Below are 26,687 nucleotides of genomic sequence, written 5' to 3'. Positions count from 1 at the left end.
TAAAATAAAATAAATAGAAAATAAGAGACTCAACAATTTGACTTGGTTACAACTTAGATGATTGTTAATCCAAGGCAGTTGAACAACGCACTAAGAATCTCCTTCTCTGAAGATGAAGAAGTCTTGTATACACCTAGAGAGCTCAAGAGTTGCTAGGAAATTGAATATTGAGTTGAATGATTAATTTCTAGCTCCAGGGGCCTTTATATAGCTCTTGAAAATCCTATCTCTAGTCTTGAGGGTGCCTTCAAAGGGGTTGAGGGTGCCTCCAAGGGGATAAGCGGATAAAACTTTATCCGCTCGCAAACGGTCTGATTGACACTGCTGAGGGCGCCCTCAATGCTGTTGAGGGCGCCCTCAAGCTGAGAGGGCAGAGGCGCCTCCAACGATTGTTGAGGGCACCTCCAGCTACTTTTCCAACATTTTTTCATCTTCTCTTTAGCTTCCGAAATTCCGATTGCTTGGGTGATTGCAGTCAATCGAAATAAGACTCACCGAACCCAATTTCCGGCCTTCTCCTCGAGCAGGTTTTCGCCCCGGCTTCTCGTCCCTCAAACGTCGCACACGTTCTTCTCGTCGGTGTACTCTTTCCCAGCTCTTTCGTCCTTCGTGTTGGGATCGTTTGTACTCGGCTAGAGAGGGGGGGTGTGAATAGCCGACCCCAAATCGTCGTTTCTTTCTACAAAACATGTTAGCGCAGCGGAAAATATAAAGAAACGAAAGAGAAGAAAACCAAACCTTAACACAAGGATGTAACGAGGTTCGGAGATTAGGGCTCCTACTCCTCGGCGTGTCCGTAAGGTGGACGAGTCCAGTCAATCCGTCGGTGGATGAGTCCCCGGAGAACCGGCTAATACAATATACTCCTTGTGGGTGGAGAAACCTCGCCACAAACGTTTGCAACAGCAAACAAAGAGTACAAGAACAGTAAGAAAAGCAATACAATATGAATACAATAGCACTCTACCAATTGCTTGCTTTCTTGTCGACTGGAGGTGAAGCAGCAACTTCACAACCCAAACGCAGCAGCTTGTCGACGACTGGAAGCTCACGCGAAGCTTCGGAGGTAAGCTCAATCAAAGCTCAGTTGAAGCAGAAGCTTTAGCAGCAGAAGAACAGAAGTTCTAAGAAAAGAGAAGAAGACCTTGTGCAGCAGCAGCCCTCGACCCCTTTATACCTGCGAAGAAGACAGCGAAGAAACTAGCCGTTGCGTCGCAACGGCTAGAACCCTGATCGGTCTGTGGACCGATCAGGGAAGAAGCCTTCGCTTCTGTTCCGTCCCTGATCTGTCCATGGACCGATCAGGGAACCTCCTGATAGTCGTCGTGGGGACCGATCAAGCCCTGTGTGATCGGTCCCCAGACCGATCAGCTTTCACAGAAGTTGCAACCTGATGGAATCTGATCGGTCCGGACCGATCCCAGCCCCGATCGGTCCGGGGACCGATCGCTTGGCCTGCATCGACCGAAGCCCGCAACCATGATCACCTTCGTTTGTCATCCGATCGGTCACCGATCGATCGACACAACGATCACCGGATCGGTCCGCACCGATCGAGCTTGGTTTTGCCCAAACCAAGTCCCAAACCTTCCAAACCAATATCCGGTCAACCTTGACCTATTGGTACATCATGCTTAGCATCCGGTCACCCCTTGACCTGCTAAGACTCCCCACCAAGTGTCCGGTCAATCCCTTTGACCCACTTGGACTTTCCTCTTCGTGCCAAGTATCCGGTCACTCCTATGACCTACTTGGACTTCCCATCACCGGATGTCCGATTACCCTTGATCTATCTAGATTTTCCTTGCCTTCACTCACCGGACTTTCACCTAGCTTCACTCACTAGGGTTTTCACACCGCCTAACATCCAGTTAGGACTTTCTCACCGCCTGGCTTCACTCAGGACTTTCCAACCGCCTAACATCCCAGTTAGGACTTTCCCCGGCTTCACTCACTGGACTTTCCACACCGCCTAACATCCCACTTAGGACTTTCCCACTTGCCAAGCTCCTGCTTGGACTTTTCCCTGCCAAGCTCCCTGCTTGGACTTCTCCAGCGCCAAGTCTCCATACTTGGACTTTTCACGTGCCAAGCCCCCTGCTCGGACTTTTCCAGTGCCAAATCTCCATACTTGGACTTTTCAGGTCAACCAGGTCAATCCTTGACCTAGGGTTGCACCAATAATCTCCCAACCATCTATTCTTGTCTCACATCAAGAATAGAACTCTCTCACGAGTGTCAAACATCAACATGCAACTCAACTAGGTCAACCTTGACCTAAGGTTGCACCGACAATCTTCCCAAATCAAACATCAAAATACAACTCGAGTCAAGTCACCTCGAGTCGGGTCAACCAGTCAACCTTGACCTAAGGTTGCACCAACACTTCGGATGCACTGAGCCCGTCGGCTCCCTTCCCGTACCATCCTTCTCGCTAGCTACGTCTTCCGCTCAACTTCCTACACTCCTAAGCTCCTGCACACTTAGACACAGGTATCAAAACCAAACAAGACCTAACCTAACTTTGCTGATCACATCGAAACAACCATGGGGACTAACACTTTGATCCATTAGTTGCTTCATGAAACCTTATTTGATCTTCAACAGAGCTATAAGCCACTAAGCATGCTATCTTTGTCAAACCAAGTCATACTCCATGAGCTGCTCTAACACCACCTTCGTGCTTCTTGTTCTTTAGTTCCTCGATTACCTCCTGCAACCTTCTTTGATCTCCAATGAACCTCCAAGCCACTAAGTGCATTGTCTTGGTCGCACTTGGTCATCATCCAACATTTGACCTTGTCAAGTCACGAACTTTAAATGTGTCCTCTCAAGTCCCTAATTCAAACATACATATCAAATACCTTAGAAGACCTAACTTAAATATTTTGAACCGACATCAAAACCTAAAATTCATTTGACATGATGATAAAAATCACACACAAAAACACTTGTAAATTTTTCTTGCAAACCTCCCCAACATAAAAACATTTAGCTATCAAAAATTATATATCATCAACAGAAAGATGCACATCTTTTTAGGCATGCTCAATCAAAAATCTAGAAAGTGCTCAAAATCCTAAATACATGTGTTTAGATTGTTAAGAACACCCTATCTATGTATACTCTATTGTTGTCAAAAATACAATGATTTGTAGCTATCCACAAGAGATGAACCATATAAGACATTTCTAAGTATTGTGCCCTAGTCAAACTTTGTGGCCCTCTATAATGCCTCTTAAAAACTCATAGCATGCACCAGTGGGTGGACATATACTACTGCATCCCATGCCATTCCCCATCTTGCTCCATGCCAACCAGCAAGTCATACACTAAAAGAAGATGTGGTCCATGTTGGTGTAATCGACTTTTAGTCAAGGTTGACTAAGTTCGATTTGGTTTCGATATTTAATCAATATATTTAATGGTTAAGCAAGGTGTTAAGTATGTCAAAATTAATTGAATAATTAACAATGAAGAAGTCTAACAAGAAGTTGGAAAGGGTGAAGTTCTAATAAGTCATAATTGACTAGACACTCGGTAGTTGAAAGTGTAACAAAAAATTAGCACGACTGAAATCCAAGTAGATCATGATTGACTAGACATTTGACAATGATGAAAGTCCTCATAGAACATAGATGAGATATCAAGGTAACACAAAAATTTATAAATATTTTACCTAACAATATTTGTGTGAGATAAGTGAGTACAAGAATGCTAAGGAATTATGTATGAAACTAATCAATCACTGGCACAGAAGGAGGATGAGTCCTAGGAGAGACACTTATTGCCTCAAGAAGAACATGGAGGTCGAGAAGTGCTTAACACCCTAGATGAAGGAAATTAAAGAAACATCCATCTCAGGGATTGAGAGATTATATCATATGTTTTGAGTGCAAAGAAAAGATGCACTATAAGAACGATTGTCCAAAGTTGACAAAGAAGAATGTTCAAGTGACACATAAGGAAAAGGAATCCGAACCCATGGTACGATAAGGTAAGGAGCATATAGTGTGCTTCTCATGTAACCAACAAGAACATTACCAAAATGAATGTCCAAGGGAGAGGAACCCAAATTAGGATAAGGAAGAAAGCTCAAACTTAGGGTGAGCCTTTAAGATAAAACTTAAGGTATCACTATTTAATGAAATTCCTTTATATCATGATAAAAAGTATGTTAACACTAACTATTATGATTTAAGTACTCACTATCCACCTCATCATATTTTTATTTATGAAAATATTCTTAGTTTTTGGTACGTTGTTATAGAAATTACCAGATCATAATTGTTATAACATTGACACTTCAACTATTAACTAACATACAACTTTAAAAATTGACAGTTGAACTTTTAAAATTGAGATCTGAATTATCTAAATAATCAATATTTAAAAAAAAAATGAATTTCCCAAGTAACTAAATTGAACTTTTAAATTCGATCAATTCGACCGTTAATTCTATTTAATCGACCTTTTGCTCATTCTTAGTCAATTAATCAATTATTCCTTTCGGTTGATTTATTACAATAGTCAGCTAGAATTATATGGAATAAACTAACCAAGTAAAAAAGTGACTAACTTAGTTTCATGAAAATATTTCATCAACCACTAGAATAAAATTTATGATACGAATAACATGTTTCGCAGCCAACGTCTTTAGGATTGTCTTGTCATTAGAGAAAATCAATCAGTTGGCGGTTGTGACTTACCAAGTCGAGATATCCTTTTAATATTAACATAATAAGATCTTGGTTCTTTTGTCCATTTAAAATAAATGCCTTTTTATAAAAAAAATGATAAGCAATAAATGGAAAGAACAGAAGAATAAAAAAGAAATCATGGAAAATTTAGCAATGTTTTAAGAAATTCTTTTAAAGGTACTCAGGTGTAGATAAGATTTAAAAGTTTTAGTCCTTTAAAATCCATGTCAAATTTAAAGATAACTAGTGTTAGAATTTCCGGTCGTTAAAATAGAACTTGATGTAGGGTAACGCAGAAGTAAAATTTCTCAAAACAAAAAGAAAAAAAAAATAGAAGTTGATGTTAAAATAGTTATTTACTTCATTAAACCGCCAGTCCTTATTCCGTACTCGATCTGTTCCGTCGGATATCAAGCCCTCGATCATGCTCCTTCGACCACCCGCCGCCGGTCTCGTCGTCTCCAGCCACCTCGCCATCCGCCGTAGAAGCGATGGAACCCTCCTGCCCTCACTCTGTGCTTCCCCCCATCCCCTTCATGCCGCCTTCGACCTCCAATTTCGGACCTCGTGCCGCCCCCGTGGCACCAAGAAGCTGCTCCTCTCCAGGCGCCCCCTTCCTCCAGTTAAATCTTCCTCCGGAGATGGCGCCTCCGGAAAATTTCTGCAGCTGGACGCTTTGCACTTCGTGGAGTTCCTCACCTCCGAGAGGGTAAAGGTAGTCTCCATGCTCGGCTTGGCCCTTGCCCTCTGCAATGCCGACCGCGCGGTCATGTCCGTTGCCATCGTCCCGCTCTCCAGGGCCCACGGATGGACCCAGTCCTTCGCCGGCATCGTTCAGGTGTTGCTATTGTGCTCTGATTTTCTGTTGTTGATTAAGGTTGGAAGATTAGATTCTTTTGACAGTGCGTTCGGGTATCGTTTGCCTGTTCTCTAAATTTACCCTCTCATCACCACCACTATGCGCGCACTAAAATCTTCTACCAGAGCTTGTTTTTTCTTAATGTCCTCACTGTTGGTAGTTTTGAGAGCATGAAAATTAAAACGAAGCAATTAAAATAAAGATAAAACAATGCGGAAACCATAAACACTTAGAGTGATCTCCCGAAGAACCGCAACCGAAGACGCCGATCGATGAAAAGATTGCTGCTGTCGGAAGCACGATCACGGAGCAACCGGAAAGTGCTTCAACGTTCACGAACCAAATCCCAGCCGAATGCTCTCCCTCGATCTCTCGATGCTCCCTGATCACAAAAGCTCTCTTTGTCGATCTGCACTTGGACGCTTCTTATAAGAAGACTAAGGAAGACGAAGGGGAAATGACGCCCTTTTGTCTCCCATGCGTTTGCAGCAAACATGCGTTTGCAGCAACGAAAGGGACGAATCCTTTCGTCTGCCAAGTGTAATGCCCAACATCTCCCACTCGTTCAAGTCAATCCATATGGTCATATAGACCATGTCAGTCACATAGACTTCAAGGTGATCAAGTCACGAAGACCGGAGCGAAATTAGTCACAAAGACCAAATAAGTCACGAAGACTTTATGAGGATCAAGTCACGAAGATCAGAGCAAAATTTAGTCACAAAGACCAAATAAGTCACACAGACTTTATGAGAATCAAGTCACGAAGACCAGATCAGAACATCCATTCCATACATTAGCGAAAATGGTTCGTGCGACAGCAAGCACAGTGAGCATTCAATTTCTAAGAAGATTGTCACACCTTACTTAGCTGCTCCATAGAACAAATTAGAGACATAAATGTCCATAGAACGAATCATAGACATAAATGGCTTGCCTTTACCCCAGATTAAATTATTTACATCATCATGAACATCTCTAATCCCTCATATTGACCATATGTCAAGAGCATGCTCAACACCTCCAATCAAACAAATTATTCACAATTACATTTTATGTACTGAATTAAAAATGTAACCGGTACCAGTGAATAAATGTCGCAGATGTAAATCAATCTTAATCTTCCTTTTTAGCTAGAATCCATTCATTCTAATCAGTTGCTTTCCTAGTTATGCTCCATAAACCGAATCATCCATAGCCAATAGGAAACATGTTAAAGTAGCAGACACTGATCAGAATTTCAAGTAGACAGCTAAATAGTCACTTAGGGTAAAATCGAGATTAACTTATAATCTCAAGGGTCTCACATAGTAGAGAAGCAGGGATCTATTCTCCTACAACCCTTCTTGTCTCCATAGCACATGTGGTATGAATCACATGCTACGATGTTATTCTCTTTACCAAAAAGAGCGCATGTTTTTCCTAATTTTAACATCGTACAGATTTCGATCTAGATATTCCCAATGTCTAATCCTGAATTCAACATATGAATTCTAATCTGTCTTCAAGCAGATTCAGTAAATGGTGGGTGCATTTACTCCAATCATTACACAAATGATCTCATCTTGACACAAATATCAAGGCGACCTTAACTTATGAGTATGTCTCTATTCACAGCTACAAAAGCTGTCCCATAAGCAACGGTCTTACCTCTATTCGTACTTAACAAATAGAGATGATTGTCCATGTGAGTGGACCAATCCCAATCTGCCAACATGCTTATCGAGACTTTTATTCGAATGTAACCAAGACATATACACTGAATAGATCATGGAAATTTTCATTTATCAAAATGTCTTTACAATTGTTACATTCTCCGAAGTCCCAAAGACTTCATATGCCCATGAAATGCCTCTTTAGTCAATGGCTTAGTAAAAGGATCAGCAAGCATATTTCGTGTAGGGATGTACTCAAGAATAATCTTTTTCTTGTCAACAATATCCCTTACAAAATTATACTTAATTTATATGTATTTTGCTGTGGTATTTGGGATCCTTGAATAAGCTATCGCACTTGACTGCCACAATACACAGTAACAGGACTCCCACATTCCTCAACAATCTTCGATGCTCAGAACCTTCTTAGTCGACACCTCTCGACAACACGACAAGCCACATACTGGCCCATCATTTAGCACATAAGCCTCGCTTCATTGCTCCATGAGATGGCGCCATCATTCAAGAAGACATAGCGGATGTGGATTTTCCGTCATCAAGGTCCCTACCCAATCTGAGTAGCCACTTAGGCTCATATCCGATCCTTGGAAGCAGAGGCAATAATCAACTGTTCCTTTAAGATATCCGAATATTCTCTTCACCGCTTTCCAAGTCTCGATTCTGGGTTTGACTCGAAACGACTAACTAAGCCAACATCATAGCTTATATCGAGACGGCACACAACATAGTGTACATCAAACTACCTGACCTGGCATATGGTTTTTCTTCATTTCTCAGAGTCTTGGGATACATACTTTGCTCAAGATAGTACCTTTCGCTATAGGCGTCTGTTCAAGATGCAATGTTACATATCAAGTGTTGCAGCATCTTAGTGATATAAGCTTCTTGAGACAAACCCAAAAGCCTCTTTGATCGGTCTCTAACGATTTTCACTCCTAAGATGTACTCCGCTTCTCCCATATCTATTATGTCAAATCTTGAGCCAACTTTGACTTCTATCACACACTTTATGTTACTTCCAGCTATTAACATATTATCAACATATAATGATAAAATGACAAGCTTTCCTTTTTCCTTTCTTAGGTACACACAATGATCCTCATTGATCATTTCGAAACCATAAGATAATATTACTTCATTAAATCTTATGTTCCTTTCTTTAATCAATATATAGACTTCCGAAGTCTACATACTCTTTTCTCTTGGCCTTCAGCAACATAACATTCCGGTTGTACCATATAGATTTCTTCGTCAAGATTACCATTAAGGAAAGCTGTTTTTACATCCATCTGATGTAATTCCATGTCATATTATGCTACTATAGCTAGGATGACACGTACTGACACAAACTTCACAACTGGGGAGAATGTCTCTTCAAAGTCAATACCCTCCATTTGGGTATATCCTTTTGCAACTAATCGAGCTTTGTATCGATTAATCGATCCATCTGCTTTCCTCTTTACTTTGAGAATCCACTTATTCCCAATAGCCCTTCGGCCCGGAAGAAGATCGACTAAATCCCAAACTTGATTCTTTCTCATTGACTCCATTTCTTCATCCATTGCAACTTTCCATTCTTTTCTAACTGAGCTTCTCAAAGCTTCCTCAACTATTCGAGGTTCCTCATCATCAACTGGGAGAACCATCAATGCCTCGTTCTCAATATCAAACCTTCTTCGAGGAATAATCTGACGACTACTTCTTAAGTTAGACTGTTGAGAACCGACTCATTCATTGGCAAATTACTCCCACTCGGTTGACTAGATTCTGCATCTCGACTCGTTGATAAAGGAACATTATCCTCCTTTTCTATCTCATAGAGGAATTGTCTTATCAACTTCACCTCGTGTTGAGAATTCAGCTAGAAAAGTAGCATCTCTTGACTCTATCTTAGAGATGGTTCCATCTTGTCGCTCACCAATAAAAACATAACCCTTAAAGTCTCGAATACCTTATAAAGATACACTTCTTACCGGGTCATAATTTTCCATATTCGTGAGTCTTATCATGAACATAGCAATGAACCCCAAGGTCTCGGGACACTCAACCGGTTTTTGCCCAACGTTCCGGGTAGATGGAACCGACTTAAGGCACTTTATATATAGGTCGAACTAATAACGATCTCCCCAATAGGAAATTGGCAAATTTTGCACCATCATAGACCAACCATTTCAAGAAGAGTCCTATTTCTTCTTCAAGAACCCCATTTTCACGTGGAGTTCCGTGGATAATAAGTCGCCTAATAATCCCTTTCATTACACATTGTCTTGAATCGATCGTACAAATATTCTCCTCCACTCGACAAGCAAGGTTTTAACCTTACGTTCCAATTGATTCTCAACTTCGTTCAAGTAAATAATAAAGCAATCCAATGCTTCAGATTTGTGAGAAATCAAATACACATGACCAAAACGTGTGAAGTCATCAATAAATGTAATGAAATAAGAACTCCCATTTCTAGCCTTTATATTCATCGGACCACAAATATCCGAATGAATTAATTGCAATGGTGATTCAACCCTAATAGCCTTACCAAACGGTTTCCTAGTCGTCTTTCCAGCAAGACAATGCTCACATACAGACAAGTTAATCTTAGCATGAGTGCCTAATAGACCCTCCTTAGCTAATCTATTCATTCGTTCTTGTCCTATATGTCCCAATCTAGCATGCCAAATTTCATCATTAACATCAGCATTACTAGTAAGAGCAATGTTTGAAAAACAACTATTATTATTTGGTTCTATATCAAGAACCATAAAACCATTTGTTACATAACCATATCCAATTAACACAAAGTTAATTCGAAGTTCCACACAACGACTATAAAAATTTACATTGTAACCTAAATCAAGAAGACAAATAACGGAAACCAGATTCCGTCGAATCTCAGGAGCGTACAGGACATCATGTAGAAATAAGGTGCCTCCACCACGTAGGTTGAGCTTGCAAGTGCCAATTCCTTTGACTTCAATTCTTGCATATTGTTTCCTACATATATCCATTTGTTGCTAATTGCTACCCGACGGTACTCCACATATGTAGCTCGATCACGAGCTACGTGGTTCGTTGCTCCTGAATCTACAATCCACAAAGGATACGAATCAGCTAACAACATTGTACTTGCAACATATTGCTCGTGGAAAGAAGACAAAAATGGATTTACCTTTTTAGCCTCAGTACAATCCCGAGCAAAATGGCCCTTCTTGCCACAGTTGAAGCAAGTCAACCTGCTCTTAGGTTTTTGTCCATATTTCTTTCCTTTCTTCTTGATTTGGTTTTTCGCAGCAACAGCCAAGGTTTAAAATTTCGACCCGTGCCGAGGTTTCGGTCTCAGACCGGAACGATACGGTTTCGGTATCGTATCGTACCGTGCCGATACAGTTTCGGTATTTTTTTATTTATCTATAGTAATTATAAGATAAATATGTTTATGATGTATATAAAAATAAATTGTATATTGATTTATTATAAGTTCTCAATTATTGAATAATTTAATATTATTAGAAAAAATAATTAAAAATAATTTTATTTAAATAGAATTGATATGTCAATCATTTAAATTAAAATGGAAGTATCTATAATAATAATAATAATAATAAGTATATAAATTAATACAAGATATTACTTTATATTAATAATAATTATATAAATTAATTATTTATTCATTTAATTAATTATTAATTAAATAATATATATTTTAAATAGCAAAAAATATCAAGTAAAAAAATTTTAAAAAAAATATCAGAGTATAAATATAATTTATTAGAATTCTTTTAAAAAAAATTAGAATTTTTAAAATTTTTTTAGAATTTTTAAATTTTTTTTTAAAATTTAAATGAAATTTAAAATAATAAAGAAAATATTAGAATATAAATAAGAATTATTATATTTTTTAAAATTTTTAAATTAAATTTACAATATTATTTTTTTTCAGAATATTAATTAATAAAATTTATTAAATTTATTTTAATTTTAAATATATTTTTTATATATTTTATTAGGATAATTTAATTAGGGTTTATAAAAGCCTCTTCGAAATAACCCACATCCTCCTTAGGAATTGTTTAATTTAATTAATTAAATAAAATAAATAAATATTAAAAAAAAAAAAAAAAATCGCGCGTACGCGAGATCGCCTGCAATCATCGCAGGCGATCTCGCCGGCGGTGTCCGACAGCACCGGAAGCGTCGCCGGACGCCTCCGGCGGCACTGGAAGAGTCCGGCGACACCGGCAGGGTCGCCGAAAGCTTTCGGCGACACCTTTGGTGCCGAAGGCGTCGCGGGACGCCACCGGAGGCGTCCCGCGACTCCTCCGGCGCCGACGGAGGCGTCCCGCGACTCCTCCGGCGCCGACGGAGGCGTCCCGCATCTCCTCCGGCGCTGCCGAGACGGGGACGCCTCCCGTGCCGGTTTCGGCCGCCCGGCGGAACGGTAAAAACCGCCCGTGCCGGGCGGCACGAAACGACATTTCATACCGTGGCAACAGCATTAGCCTTCTTTCCTTTCCCCTTTCCTTTCTTGAACCACTTGTTCTTATTCTTGGAACCAGAACCTTCAACTACAAAAGCTTGACCTGAAATCCTTGCGGATTCAATCCTCTCCGCCTCAAGTTCCACATGGCGTGAGACATCAGTGAAAGTCTTGATACTCTCACTATGGGTCAGGTTCTGTTTCATCGTTTCCCAAGAATCAGGAAGGGAACGGATAACTACTTGTCATCGATCAACGATAACCAGTAGTCTTAAGCTCGAATCATGTTACCCATCTCCCCGAGATGTTGGGCCATGGTAACATTCAAGCGCTTCTTACAACTATCAAACTTGATAGTTAGTGACGGAGCTTACTCCACTGTACTTCTCTCTAAGGGCTACCTAGACAGCATGAGCCGATGGTAATGACTCATACTCAAATACTAGGTCATCCACCATTGAACTAATCAATATACCCTTAGCAATGGAGTCCTTCCTTTTCCATGCCTTATAGGCATCAAGGTCACGTCTGTGCTGTGCTGTGGAACCATCAACCGGTTCCTCCATGATTTGGTTTACAGCCTCCAGAACTTCTTGTTCCTCAAGAACATATTGTATCTTGAGGTGCCATATTTTGTAGTTATCCCCATATAATTTCTCACTCTTATTGAGTTCAGCTATGATGTTTTTAGTTGCCATGATCTACATAAATAAACAAATTATTTATTATTTCAGTGTAATTCATATATGTGCAACTATTTATTGACTGAGTGTAAATTAGAGTTAGTTTACAAAATCAAGTGATAACATTGTTTTCACTCATCATTTGTATGTTCTAATCTAATCAACACTGATCAATTATATTACACATATCCCAACTAATGAACAAATCATTTTATATGAACGAATCATATCATGAAATGAACTAATCATTTCCAAGTTAGTTAACATATAACAACTTTTATTATATAATTCTGTTCGTACAAAATAACAGAAATTATTACATGACTCAAAAACTAGATGAGCTAACACTGCTCGTACATAACGACAGCAAACAGAACACTAATAGACTAGATAAGCTACCACTACTCCTACTAGGATAAATGCTAGAGCAGTGGGTAATTGCATCCCGTTCATCCCGGATTCTATGATGGGTGGATTAGCCTCAGATGCATCCATCAGATCCATTTCTGGATCTTCTACACATTCTTGAGGATCCTCCTCTGATTCTTCTGGATCCATCTCTAGATCCTCCTCGGGATCCATCTCTGGATCCTCCTCTGAATCTTCAGGATCCAATTCTGGATCATCTTCAAATTCTTCGAGGTTCATTTCCGGATCATCTTCAGATTCTTCGGGATTTGGATCCTCTTCGGAATCCATTTCTGGATCCTCCTCAGATTCTTCGAGGTCCATATTTTCGGGATTTGGATTCTCTTCAGATTCATCAGGACCCCATTCCAAATGAAGTAATTGTCTACACATCTCTGAATATGAGATGTGCCCTTCAGATTCATCCCAAAGTTGGAATGCTATCTGCCTTAGATGTTCTGATAAAGAATAAACCAGATACCATCTTCTTTCTGTTTCTGAACTGGATACCCTTCTTGCTCGAGATTCCAGAACAACCAATCGAGCCGACCAATAAGCCTACCGACTCCGTGATCCAGGTTATATTCCAGCTTCTTGATCTCCTCCCACAGCTCATGTTGTCGTTCATAGCGACCAGTCATCGTGTATATCGTTCTTTGTATCTGGAATTGAAAAACATGATGTCAGTACAAAACTGACTGACCAGTACAAAACCGGTCAAATTCAATTTCCACATATAGAACAAAATATACAGTATACACAAGCAATTAAGAAAAACAAATTTCCTTATTTTGAGGAGTCTCATGTGACTGACACATTGGATTGGTCGATCATGAATCCGAATCTTAAACTTAATCTATTGTCCTCATTAGAACTAATCTAATTGGACCTATGTTCTGTTATCGTTTAAGCCCATTTGAGTCAATCACAGACTTATTAATCAAACTCAGGTTCGTTTGACTCGTCCAATTGCCCATTGGATTAAGTCTGACTCATTAGAACAAATCCAATGTTTCTGATCAAATTTGACACAACGAAACTAATCCGGTCATATTTGATCAGCCCAACTTCTGTAATCAAGAATACCCAATTAATTCAATAATAAACCGGACTGGTTAAACCAACAAATAATTTAAACCAGCTTTAGGTATCATTGAATCAAATTGGTCTGCCTAAATCAATTAAAAATTTAAACCAGACCTGGGTTTGATTGATCAAGTTGGTAGGGTTCTATTTTCGATAAATTGAACCATGATTTAATTAAATATTTATTTATTAATTAATAATACATTCCTATATGTATTTAATTAATTAATAAAAATATTTAATTAAATATACCTACTGTTTGTGAAAAAAAAATAAAGGTGTGCGTGCCTTTTTTTTTTCTTCCACGTTTTTTTTATATATATTTAATCGATTCAAATTTGTAATTGAATCGATTCAAAAATAAAAAAATTTGCATGCGGCACTGTGCTTCGTCAAATTCAAGCAATGTTCATTCCGTTTTCTTTCAAATCTTGAATCGATTCAGCGAGTTTTTTTCTTACTGATTCGAAAAAACGGACATACTGTGCACTACGATTTTGAATCGATTGAAATTTATTTCAATCGATTTAATTAAATCGAATCGATTAATGAATCGATTCATGCACAGTTTGCGTTATTTTTTTTTTTTTCTCTGTCATGATTTTGAATCGATTGGAAAGAAAATTCAATCGATTCAATTTACTGTTCACCTTCTTCTTCGCGACAGAAGAAGAAAAAACGCGAGCTTTTTCGCATCGATTTTCATACTTTCAAAACTAAACCTGGCTCTGATACCATTGTTGGTAGTTTTGAGAGCATGAAAACTAAAACGAAGCAATTAAAATAAAGATAAAACAATGCGGAAACCATAAACACTCACAGTGATCTCCCGAAGAACCGCAACCGAAGACGCCGATCGATGAAAAGATTGCCGCTGTCGGAAGCACGATCACGGAGCAACCGGAAAGTGCTTCTACGTTCACGAACCAAATCCCAGCTGAATGCTCTTCCTTTGCTCTCCCTCGATCTCTCGATGCTCCCTGATCACCTCGCCAAAAGCTCTCTTTGTCGATCTGCACTTGGACGCTTCTTATAAGAAGACTAAGGAAGACGAAGGGGAAAGGACGCCCCTTCGTCTCCCTGGCGTTTGCAGCAAACATGCGTTTGCAGCAGCGAAAGGGACGAATCCTTTCGTCTGCCAAGTGTAACGCCCAACACTCACGCAATGTCGGACTTCTCTGATAGTTAGGCTATCACGACAGTCCTAAAGGCATTTTCTGAAAACAGAGTCAATTTTTTCGGGCAGGATAGGTTCACAGAAATCATTGTGAGTCGCAGACTTATTCTGTTTGCCTTCAAACGCCATTCTTTAATGTCGATTTCTTTACTGCGAATTTCTGCTTATTTGAGCAAACGCAGAATCTAACTGAAACACCTTCCCATTTGACACTTTGCATAGTAGGAGCAACCTGATGAGAAGACATATCATTAAAAAATTTATGCCACCTATGACCTGGCTTATTCCATCTCACAAGAATAAAGGTACCTCCCTACATCCTTTAGATTGATAGTTCTCACACACTAGCATGATTGATGCTCACGAGTCAAGCAGCTTGGTACCTCACTAGGATGCAAGGCCAATGACCTGGATCTACAGCCGCACCAAAGATCAGTGACGAAACTTCCTCTCGTGATGTAATTGGACCTGCACAAATTAACATGCGCTAGAGGGCACCAGGAGTTATCTCGGCATCTCTGCTTAAGTTATCACGAGTGCCATGAAAAAATTGAACTGGTAAAAATGTAGAAGGAAAATAAAAGTAGAAAAGCATGCTCTTGAACCCTAATAGGTTATTGGATCTCCGGTTTGCAGGTGCAGGTAGTGTACTGAAGGTGCATTATTAGGGTATCATTAGTCTCCCCCTTCAAGTCGGACTAATGAGTGGAATCGAATGAAGTTTGACTAAAGGAGCTTGGAGTGCTGTCTCACATATGCATTGTGGGGTGCTCGGGTTGCTAAGCTATAAGAGCAACTTGGGAAGCTAGGTCAAGGAGCCAGGCACTGAGCTAGATGGGGCACTTGGGATGTTGAGCACTCAAGTGTGACTCGAGATGTCACGCAGTGGGAGTGACTCAGGGGGTTGATCACAAGCACAGTGCAAGGGGCTTTGGTGAGAGTCCTTCTTGAGGACTTCATGCTCAAGTAGATTTAGTAATATATAAACATGTAATGAACTTGATCCATACATGTTTATATATATGTCCTCTTGCACTGTACGTATATTTGGTAGATTTAATACTTATAAATGTAATTAACTCGGTTCAAGTTCGGTTCACTCCGTACTTGGTCCATCTTTGTCTAGTTGTGTTTGTCTGCTTTCCGTTTTGCTTCCAACTCCAGGCTCTTGCAAAACAGCCATACAAAACACAGACAAACATACAAGTCTAATCCTATAAGTGTACCTGGCCTACTAGGCTACACAAGCCTAATCCTGTAAGTCTACTTGACTTAATTTCAAATTATTTAATTTTTGATTGTTTGAATTTGTATTATTAATTAAATTAATATTTTTTGAATTAATTAAATCACTAGATCTTTCTAACTTATTGTAAGAATTCGAAGAATCTAAATTATCATGCATTTTAATAAGGGCATTTTCTTAATTTTTAAATGTACTGACCTGAATTGCTTCCCTTAATTTATTTCTTTTTTTTTTCTTCTTATCCCTTCATTGTTTCTTATAATGTCTGGATCGCTTGCACTTGAAGCACACAATGTGCTCTTTGTTTATCCAGACTCCTAGCAACGGTTCCTCCTTTGCCGTAATTTTATGAGTAGAACATTTATTTTTGTAGTGCCCTCTCTCCCTGCATTTGAAATAAATAATATGGAATTTGAACTTCGTATTTAAAATCATACCTTTTACGTCTCTCCCCTCAATCTTTGGCCAACTTGCTCCTTTCGCGGTTAGCCCAATCAGGAGACAGTTGGCTTTAATACCAATTGTAGGACCATTAGACGTGCTGAGGGGGGGGGGGGGTTGAATAGTGTGTCTCGCTTTTTTGCTCATTTCATCGTGTTTGTTCTTTCTATCTAGTTAGTATGCAGCGGAAATATAAAAACAATAAAGACAAGAACAACACAAGACTTTTACTTGGTTCACAACCCGAAGGTGCTACATCCAAGGCCTACACACTTAGCGAGTCCACTATTTTTTCTCCTTTTCGGAAATCTTTTGGAGGCTGAGAAACCGCTTATAATAATAGATATGTGCACAAGTATTAAAATCAAGCACTTATTAATAGTACAAACATAGTTTGTCGATCCGGTCATCAAGTCTTAGTGTTGCGACACTCCTAGTGCTTCCCTGGTTGCAAAGCTTCGAGAATAGAGATGAGCTGTAGAAATTGATGTCTTGAATGTAGAACTTTCATCTCCTTATATAGAGTTGGATGTGACCTTTATCGGTGAAACTTTATCCGATCGACTGAAGACTTGGTCAAACTCTATCCAGACACCAAGCCTCGCGATCTCGTCTCTATCAAGTTTATCGGTCACCTCTTATCGGTTAACTGAACTTTTCTGTCACCCGATTCAAGAGATCCAGGACCCAAACCCGACTCGGGTTCATTCCATCCATTGGACCAGCTATCCGGTCGACCAAACCGGTTCGGGTTTGGTTCGACCCTGTTCAAGTCCGGTTCACTTTGGACTTGGTCCAACTTGGTTCGGTTGCATTTGTCTACTTTCCATTTTGCTTCTGTCTTTGGTTCCTGCAAAAAAACCTTAAAATTACGAACGACACACAAACCTAATTTTGAAAGTTTACTTGATTTACTAGACCACACAAGCCTAATCTTGTAAGTCTACTTGACCTACTAGGTTCATATTTTGCTCAGAGTTCACTTTTCCGAGACTTTTATGTAGAGTTCACTCCCCTAGGATTTTTCCGTTGTCAAGCATTCGATCACCTTGATTTTCTTGGATTTGCCACTTGCCAGATATCCGGTCATTCTTGACCTGACTGGACTTTCCCTTGCTAAGCATCCGGGGTCACCCTTGACCTGCTTGGATTTTTGCTAGTCATCCACTAGACTTTCCCTTTGCTAGTCATCCACTTGGCTAGACTTGTCATTGCTCATCATTCGATCAACCTTGACCTAACAAGATTTCTCACTTAGTTCACTTTCAAATATCTGGTCCTGTTTGGATCAACCCTTTGTCAAACTTGACCAAATACATGTATATTGTCAAATATCGAAACTTTGGAGGCCGATTGCACCAACAGAAATCTTCAACAAAGAGACCTTCAATTGCTTCCGCTTCCATCAAGTTGACAACCTCAGGCAGTACAAGCCATTGATAGTCTTGTCCTCCTTGTCCTTCTTGGAGCAACCCTTTTGGTCCTTGTGGTTTGGTAGGTGGCTGTGGAGTGCTTGCTACAAGGGGAAGATGAGCCTCCTTGGCTTGCTCTGCGTCCGTGATAGGAGGAGAAAGGAGTCAGTTGTTTTTGCTTTGATCCGAGGTGGAGCGATGATGTTGTCGTGTCTGGCCACATTGGGAGGTGGCTCCTCATGCAGCCATGCAACCCTCCAAAAGAGTTGGAAGACTTGTAGAAGACATAACAATATAGGGCCAATGATAGAAACAGGGGAGGCTCACCTTGGTCTCTTTGCCGGCCTCGGGGATGTGAAGTGGGCAACATGCTTGTTGGCCATGTGGGTGAGCTTGAGGCATTTGCAGTTTGGCTGAAGCCCTTGGTCGCCTGTTAAGGCCCTTGTCGACAGCCATGGCGATGGAGAGGTGGAAGTGGTAGGCCAAGGTCTTGGAGTGTAGCAATATACAAGATGTGGGCCTTGAGCTGTTGCGTGGGGGAGGAGAGGTGCTACGTGCTGGACTGTTTGAATGACAATTATGCCAAATTGCTATTGTCATTGTTTTTTTTTTTGTTGCAGTGTGGATTGACTTCGTCGTTGTTGTTGCTGCCCCCGCTGTAGCATTTGGTTCGGAATGCTAAAGTCCTAGCTTCCTCCTTTATGCCCTAAGGAAAAGCATTGATCCCTATGGTTCACATCAGGGAAAGAAAGAAAGTGGCAGCGACAACGACCTGCAATTGTGGGTTTTTACCCCTCTAAAGTTTCTCAACGTCTTAGCTTGTTTTCCCATAGATGATGCCAGAATAATGTGACAAAAATTTATAGTCGCACTGAAGATCAATGATGAAGCTTCCTCTCGTGATGTAGACTTGCACGAATCAACACACATCAGAGGGAGTTGGGAGTTATCCTGGTGAGATCCCTTCGATGTTTAAGTCATCACGAATGTCATAAAAGAAATCAAATTAGTAAAATGTAGAAGAAAGTTAACTGTGCTATTTATAGAGAACCATGCTCTAAAATCCTAACGGGTTATTGGATCTCAGGTATGAGTGTCGTGGGTCGTTCATTGAAGAGGCCTTATTAACCGGGGATTAGTTTCAAATAGATCTTTGAACTGATCCAAGCTTTTAAAAGTCTTTGTAGGTTATATGCTGCTGAGCCATTGTATAATGCCAATTAGTAGGAAAACACATCTGGGATTCATATTTTCTTTTTTAAAGGAAAGCTAATATCACTATATTGGAAATAGTATATAACATAATGTATCAAAAAATATGAGTTTGCTTCTACTTTATAAACCTGAACAATCAATATAAACAAAATTTACTTCTATTTAAAATAAAATTAATAATCCTAATTAAGATATGATTTCATATAAATATTTTGCATATGAATTTAGGCAGTACATATAACATAAAACATATAACAACCTATGTTAACCAACCAATGCAATCAAAACAGAAGAAAATTTGCATGTCAATCAAATGAATAATTACAATAAGTTGTCAAGTTACTGAATATAACTGAATGGGTATTAACTTGGGCATGAGCTGAAATATAACAAGTTTAGGATTGGTTTAATATGTATTATGCAATCATAAACAGATGTCATGTAATTTGCTAATGCATAAGGCTATGTGATTAAATAAGTGACTTATGCAAAGTTTTCTAAAGAATGAACTAGCCTTTGGCTTTTCCAACCTAATTTGGTGTTAGCCAACTTGACCAAATTTATTGCCTTCCTGATTTGGTTTTCTTGTTTTGTTCCTATGTTCTTTCAAGTGGACCAGGTGCATGGCAACTAAATTGGTGCTTTTCCTATTGGACATGGTGCTTGGCCTGACTTAGTCTCAGTTATGTTTAAAACCTAATATTTAAGGAGGGGCAAATCATCTCTGTGTGATTGGATTTATGTTTACTAGGACATGATAAAGATCTCACTTTGTTGCTGCAAATGTAAGAAATCTTATCAAACCATATGAAAATGTCAATCTCTTTTCTTCCCATCTTCTAAATTTTTAGGTTCTTCAAATTTTGTGTTTATATCTACTCACAATGAGTAAGATACTATTCGATTGTACTGAATAATATCACAGCTCTATCATTTCTATGGGAGTTGATGGTCATTGTTTCAAAGGTGATTTTGGCTTTTGAAAGATGTAGGTTTGACATTCACTGCAACTTTATTTTCAACACCATGAAAAAGAAGACCATGAAGTATTTGATGAAAATCTACCAGAGATATATTGCAAAATCATCTACATCATGTATGTTATTGTGTTAATTATTTAACCTTGAGATACTAAAAGATGCATCTATTGCAGAGCGCATCAATGAAATCTATAAATTCTCAAATCAATTGTGTTCGAGAGACATCACTTTTGATGTTGAAATTTAAATGTTAATCATGTTATATCGAGGCTACAATTGTAATTAGTATAATTGTGCAAGTAGTTTCAATGAATCTACTAAATGAAAGTATATTTTATCAGATATATCAGGTAAATATTTTTCAAAAAACATTTTTAGAGTAATCTACTAAGATTTTATTTTTTAAAAAAATTATTTTAGGGGCAAAACATGGATGAAGTTTTATGCTAAAATTTTATGAAAACTTTCATAGGTTGGTCTAGATATTGTATCCATTCAAGCATGTGTTGGTGTAAATAGGCACGAAGCTTGTTTTAGGTGTCTAGCTTGTTTTGACACAATTTTATGTGCTTACCTTGGACATGGAATTGACATCGGCAAAATGGGCTTATTTTAGGTGTTTTAAAGGTGCTGTTTAACTTAGGGTTGGTGGTGTTCTAGGTGCCACTCTTAGATTTTCTATGTTACCTTCCATAAAGTAATAGAAGACTAGATTGGCATTTTTGGGGCTTAAGGTGCCAGTCCTAGATTTTCTATGTTACCCTCCCTATTGTCATTTTTTATGGAGGGTAACATAGAAAATCTAGTAGAGGCACCTAGTATAGTCTTGCCTTTTTAGGGTGATTAAAGGGGTATATTTTTGCCTCCAAATATAAGGGAAGATCCAGACTCACCCTTGATCGAAGGATGAAGCTAGCCCGAGTAGACTTGAAAATCTCTTGCTCTGCGTATCCTTCCCGTTGGGGGTCATAGAAAGATACGAACTGCCTACTTGCCCAAGCTAGCTAAAACTCATCTGCAATCCCTCGCTACTTCTCTTACCTACTTTGACTCATATCTTCGGTATACTTCAATACTACACAGGAAAGAGCTTGGCCAGTCGCGAGATTATGGTTAGGTCACCTAGAGCGAGCTTGCAGGGGAAATGTTGGATATTTGAGATGTTGGATTATCTAATTCAAGACATTGAATTGTTTGATTTGGGACGGGAGGAAGGAAAGATGATTTCATCCAATTTGAGACGGACATAAAAAGGATTAAAAATGTATCCGTGGAAGCCCTTTAATTTTACACCAAGTGAGGGAAAATGTCTCATTTCTTGTGCAACCCATCCTTTTCTTCATCTGTCCTTTGGGGTAGCCAGAGCATTACTTACCATATATCAGGATAAGATGAAGGTGAGCTATGGTTGGCTTGGTTTGGCCATATCACTTGGACCTATTTCATTGGGATATGAGTTTAATGTTAAGATCTTATCTTTATCTTGTGTGTGTTTTTCTATGTCCAATAAATCTTTTTAGGCATATACTCATCTTCAATGCATTGTCCTTCAAGACTCTATTACCTACACTTAAACGCAACTGCGATGCTACTATGAACATAGAAATTATTAGTACATCACGATCAATCACAACTAAGATAGAGCGCATAGATGTATACTTTTTCTACCACTCTAATATGTTTAAGTCTTTATTATTTTGTTTTCAGTCTTCTTAATTTTCTAAACTTTTAAAATAACTTATGAGAAACTAAGCTTGTTGCCTCATGGAGTTTAATGTTTTAGACTCCATTTGGTTAACTTGAACGAACACTAGCACAATTAAAACTCTATGAAATATAAACATTATACCTCGATTTTAATGAGAAGATAATACTGAAGGTTGTAATGTTGGTCGAGGATCATATTTGCAGAAAATTAAATATGTTTTGTTTAATCTTTTTTAAAATGTGCATAGGTTTATTGGAAGTTTCTTAATTTTTAATTTTCATAATATTCACTTTTAATATTACAATATCTTACATAATCCTAGGATCTTAAAACATGGCTATACAAATAATATCTGGATATTAGAATAATATTTTTTTTTTAATTTTCTTTTATAACTTTAATAATCTTGTGAAATCGATTATAATATCTATAACTTTTAAACAAATAACTTATCATCCATGATGAATGATGCATTTGGTACGAGGTTGGGTTATATGCCGACCAAAAATCATTTCTGCAAGAAAAAAGAAATTCTAAAGTGGATACGTGCAATTTCATATAATCATTCATTAGTGTCTGTTGGTTAGCACTAAACCTGTTGGCTTTAAATATTGCCAATTGATCAAGATGTATCAAACGCAATGAATGTGGAAAAAAATCTACATGCTACCATAAATATCTCTTTTAAACTAACTACTATAGAATCCTTATTTAATGTATTATCAAATATAATCATTTTTTGTATTTATGTCATACAAGTGAACAGCATTAGTAAAATGTGTAGAAATAATATGACAAGTATGAAAAGTCAAAATTTTTACTACTAATTATTCATTTTTGGATATAGACTAATTGTAGTCTATTCATTGTGTAGTGCAACATATGTATAACTGTGTTATGACTATTATAAATATTAGAAACTAGTGTTGTTCTATATTTATGAGATGTAACAATATTAATTGAATTTTGTTGTGCCTTTGGAACATTTTTATTGTGTCAGAATGTATTGTGTTGTTAGATACTTTCCTAAAATGAGATTGGAGATATGTTCTCATAAATATTCGGAGACACGTGACTCAGATTTTATAATAAATTTTTAAGGACCTTTTCTTGCTTCCTTATTTTAAAAAATAAAGTTAGTTTGCCACTGTTAAGGGATAGTGTTACTTGTGCAACAGTTATCTTAATGTCATGAGACATATGTGGTTGAGTTTTAAGGCGACTAGTTCTGTTGGAAGATTTGCAAGTAAGCATTTTTTTGCAATTCTTGCTTTGAGCCCTTTATGATGGTAATCTTTCACTGGACTCTTTCTATTGGTGCAATCATGCTGCAAGTGGTTTGATCAAGTTGTTTTAATGGGTTTGATATTAGGTTCAAGTTAGATTTATCTTATTTTTCTAATTTGTGCATCAAGTGCACGAAAGCTTAACATAATGACATATGAACTTAGAGCTTGGTTGTCTGCACATGCATGCTGGAAATCTAGTGATTGTGAAGTCGAATTAAAAGAATGTTGGACTAAGAGGTTGAGGTCAATTAGGAGCTTGATGGAGAAGGAAAGGTTGTGACTGAAAGGGTGAGATAGATTCTTGTACTAAGAGGTAGAGGTTGACTAAGAGTTTGGCAAGTTGCTCATGGAGCATGAAAGTCTGTGACTCAACAGGCAAAGCGAAGGTGATGTAGTGAAAGCTTACAAGACGGTGCATTTGAGGGTTTGAAGGTATGATGTAATGAACTTGAGTGTGGGAAACATCAATAGATATAAAAAGTTAAAGATACATGTGTTGTGAGAGATTACAAGGGAATATAATTTTGGATTGTATCTCTAAGTAGGGTCTACCTAGTGGTTTGTATGATGAAGGAATAAGTTTTAAGTTATAGTCAATGTTTCAATTTTATCTTGAATTAAGTTGGGATGTTTGAGTAGACTTAATCGACTGTAGTGTTGTGATGACTAATCTAGCTCCTGTTTACTAGAGGAAGCCATTGAGTTGACTAGGTCCATTGGGCTGGGTCATAGGCACCCCACCCCTTTACACCACTAAGTTTGTACTATACCCTGTTTGGGCTTATGTTTTGCTAGGGATGACCATGTCCAAGAATGTTTTCTGATTAACACATGAGCAAGGAACTCACCTACATTCTAGGCTTGTCCTAGCACAACCTATTTAGGTCTAGGAATAATCTAAACATTTAAGAGTAAATAATTGGAGTTAACAATAACTAAGGGTAATTAAGGTATAATGGTTAATTTCTAAGACCATATTTAATATTTTTGAGGTGGATTAATACTGATCAGAAGCTAATTATAAGTTAAGTGGAGGTTTGACTCAAATTTGGGATGGGTTGACCTTTTTTAATGATGAACCATTGATGGTAATTAGGGCTTAATTGGAGTAAATTTGGTTTTAATGAGTTGATCAAGTAGGCCTTGTGGTTAGAAGTTAGTGAATTCAAATTGGGCTCGATTTGGATTAATTTTGCCCAATTTAGGGCTTAACCAAAATTATATTGGATGGAAATTGGTTCAGTCGGGTTATACTAAATTTCATAGAGTTTGGTAGAAGCCAGATCACCATGGGAACAACCACCATGAATGGCAGTGCTTCTCTCTCCCTCTTCTGACAGTCTCTCTTTCCTGATCTCTTCATGCCCTCCTTTCCCTTCATGCAGTGGTTCTTCCAGATTGCTACCATGAGTGAAATCCTACTGGCGCATGGCTTCCTATGCTGGCATCGGGTTAATGAAAACAAACTCCTTCCTCCTGAGTTCTTTCATCTTGAGCCTAGATCTAGAACAGATCCACTCAGACCACCTTTGATTCATTTTCTGAGTTCCTGTGATTGGGTAAATGCCTTTGCCAATCTCTTTATGAGTTTGATTTCTTGTTTCTTACAGATTTGGTACCTATTTTCTTCCTAAATTTGTTTATAGATGTAGCTATTGCTGTAGTCTTTTTAGCCTAATTTGATTTTTTGGTTCTGACCATTTCTAACTTAATTTGGTCAAGGATCATTTCCTGATGATTGCTCCTATTGCTGGAGACTGGCATTTGTCTTTTTTTTAGCAGTGATTCTCTTCTTTCGCAAATTCGAATCTATTTTGGGCGTGGAAATTTTGGCTGCTTTCTTCAATCCAAGATTACGAGTGGGTAAGAGTTCTATCTTGTTCAAAATTCTGTTTTTGGGTGGAATTGATGCCATGGTCGGGGCATCTTCATTGGATTGAATCCTTTGCTCTTGGGTGTTGATGCATCTTAGATCTTTTGATCCTACATGCTTCTCTTGTTATATGTTGGTGTTCACTTGGTTAATTTTGATGTTCAGGAGCTGTTGGTTAATATTGGGTGTTGATAAGTGGTTTTTTCTTCTCTCATTGTTGTTTGCAAAAATGATAATGTTTCTTGTTTAAATTAAGCTTGTGACAGTTGGGTTAGAGTGTTTTCCACCTTGCTAATAACTCTGTTTAAAGGCTATTTTATTGCTAATTTGTGGAGTTGGTTGACTGAGATAGTGCTAGTAGTGCATGTTGTCATTGGGATTGGTTATCTTGAGTTGGTAGGATAGTTAATTAGTTTAATACTTTGTTTTTGGTCTTGAGCATGTTTATGCTATTCTTGGTATATGGTGTTACTTTTTGTGGTCTTCTAAATAGTATTTTGTTTAATTGTAGTGATAAATATGGATAGAGCATGTTGATTATCCTTTTAGGTTTTATCTCTTAGTCACATTTTTGAGGTGCTTAAATCTATTCCTATACTTGCTTATTCTTGAACTCAGTTATATGATTCCTTGTACATGAATTAAATTGTGAAAAGATCATATATATATATATATATGCTTCCATAATTGTCTTAAAACGTCTAAACAACACTAAACTAGTTTGAAATGCTTAAACAACACTAAACTAGCCAAATAGGTTTTAAAAGAACTAAACTATTGGAGGGTTAATTAAATGATATTCTTTCCTTGCTATATTATCATGGCGGCGATTTTGTGGGGATTAACATGGGATTATTTTCAAAATATTGATACATCTAGATTCATATATAAAGTGCTTTATCCTCCATATAGCCACTATATGTTGCTGTCTTTGTTGATTGTATATTTATGCAATGAACACTATGCGGAAATTATCGACTTAAGTTAGTCTTTCAAAATAACCATTTCTTAAGAATGACATAGCTAAACAATAAGTGAACCTAAAGTGCAATAATCATTGCATGAAGACTCAAAGTGAAATAACAACTATTGTAAATAGTTAAAATAAATGTTAAAAGTGAAATTTCTAACTCTAGTCTTTTAATGACATAGTTAAATAATAAGTAAACCTAAAGTGCAATGTGTGAAGGCTGAAAGTGAAATAACAACTATTATAAATAGTGAAAATAAATGTTAAAATGTAAAATCTCCGAGTCTTGCCTTTTATTAAGAGTGCTTGACCGTGCATAGAGACACGGTAGCGTGGGTTGCTCACGGTCAATATTTATATTGCTCCATTAGATTACACTGAGTCAAGATGTAACTCAAGTGATTCACTTCTTAGTATATTTATCTTTCATAAATAAATGATGACAATTAAAAGTGAAATTTCTTATAACAAATAAATGGTGGTAATTAAATAT

At 38.0% G+C, this 26,687-nt stretch overlaps 1 protein-coding gene across 5 annotated transcripts in view; it reads left to right on the top strand.

Moving 5' to 3' along the window:
- Nucleotides 1–5,080: 5,080 nt before the first annotated feature.
- The window catches only part of LOC122015126 (probable anion transporter 3, chloroplastic), a 37,357-nt gene continuing 15,750 nt past the window's right edge, over nucleotides 5,081–26,687 (top strand). For 2 of the 5 annotated variants that reach the window (XM_042571830.1, XM_042571831.1), the window contains exon 1: nucleotides 5,081–5,538. In XM_042571830.1, the coding sequence (XP_042427764.1) occupies nucleotides 5,125–5,538 (414 nt within the window). In that variant the 5' untranslated portion in view covers nucleotides 5,081–5,124. Of the gene's footprint in view, nucleotides 5,539–20,245; nucleotides 25,215–26,687 lie in introns of those variants that run through there. The other 3 variants (XM_042571832.1, XM_042571834.1, XM_042571833.1) reach the window with 2 other exon arrangements.

Source organism: Zingiber officinale, chromosome 8B (assembly GCF_018446385.1).
Source record: "Zingiber officinale cultivar Zhangliang chromosome 8B, Zo_v1.1, whole genome shotgun sequence".
Taxonomy (NCBI): Eukaryota; Viridiplantae; Streptophyta; class Magnoliopsida; order Zingiberales; family Zingiberaceae; genus Zingiber; species Zingiber officinale.
The sequence above is the reverse complement of the archived record's forward strand: the minus strand, read 5'-3'. Positions and strand labels throughout refer to the sequence as shown.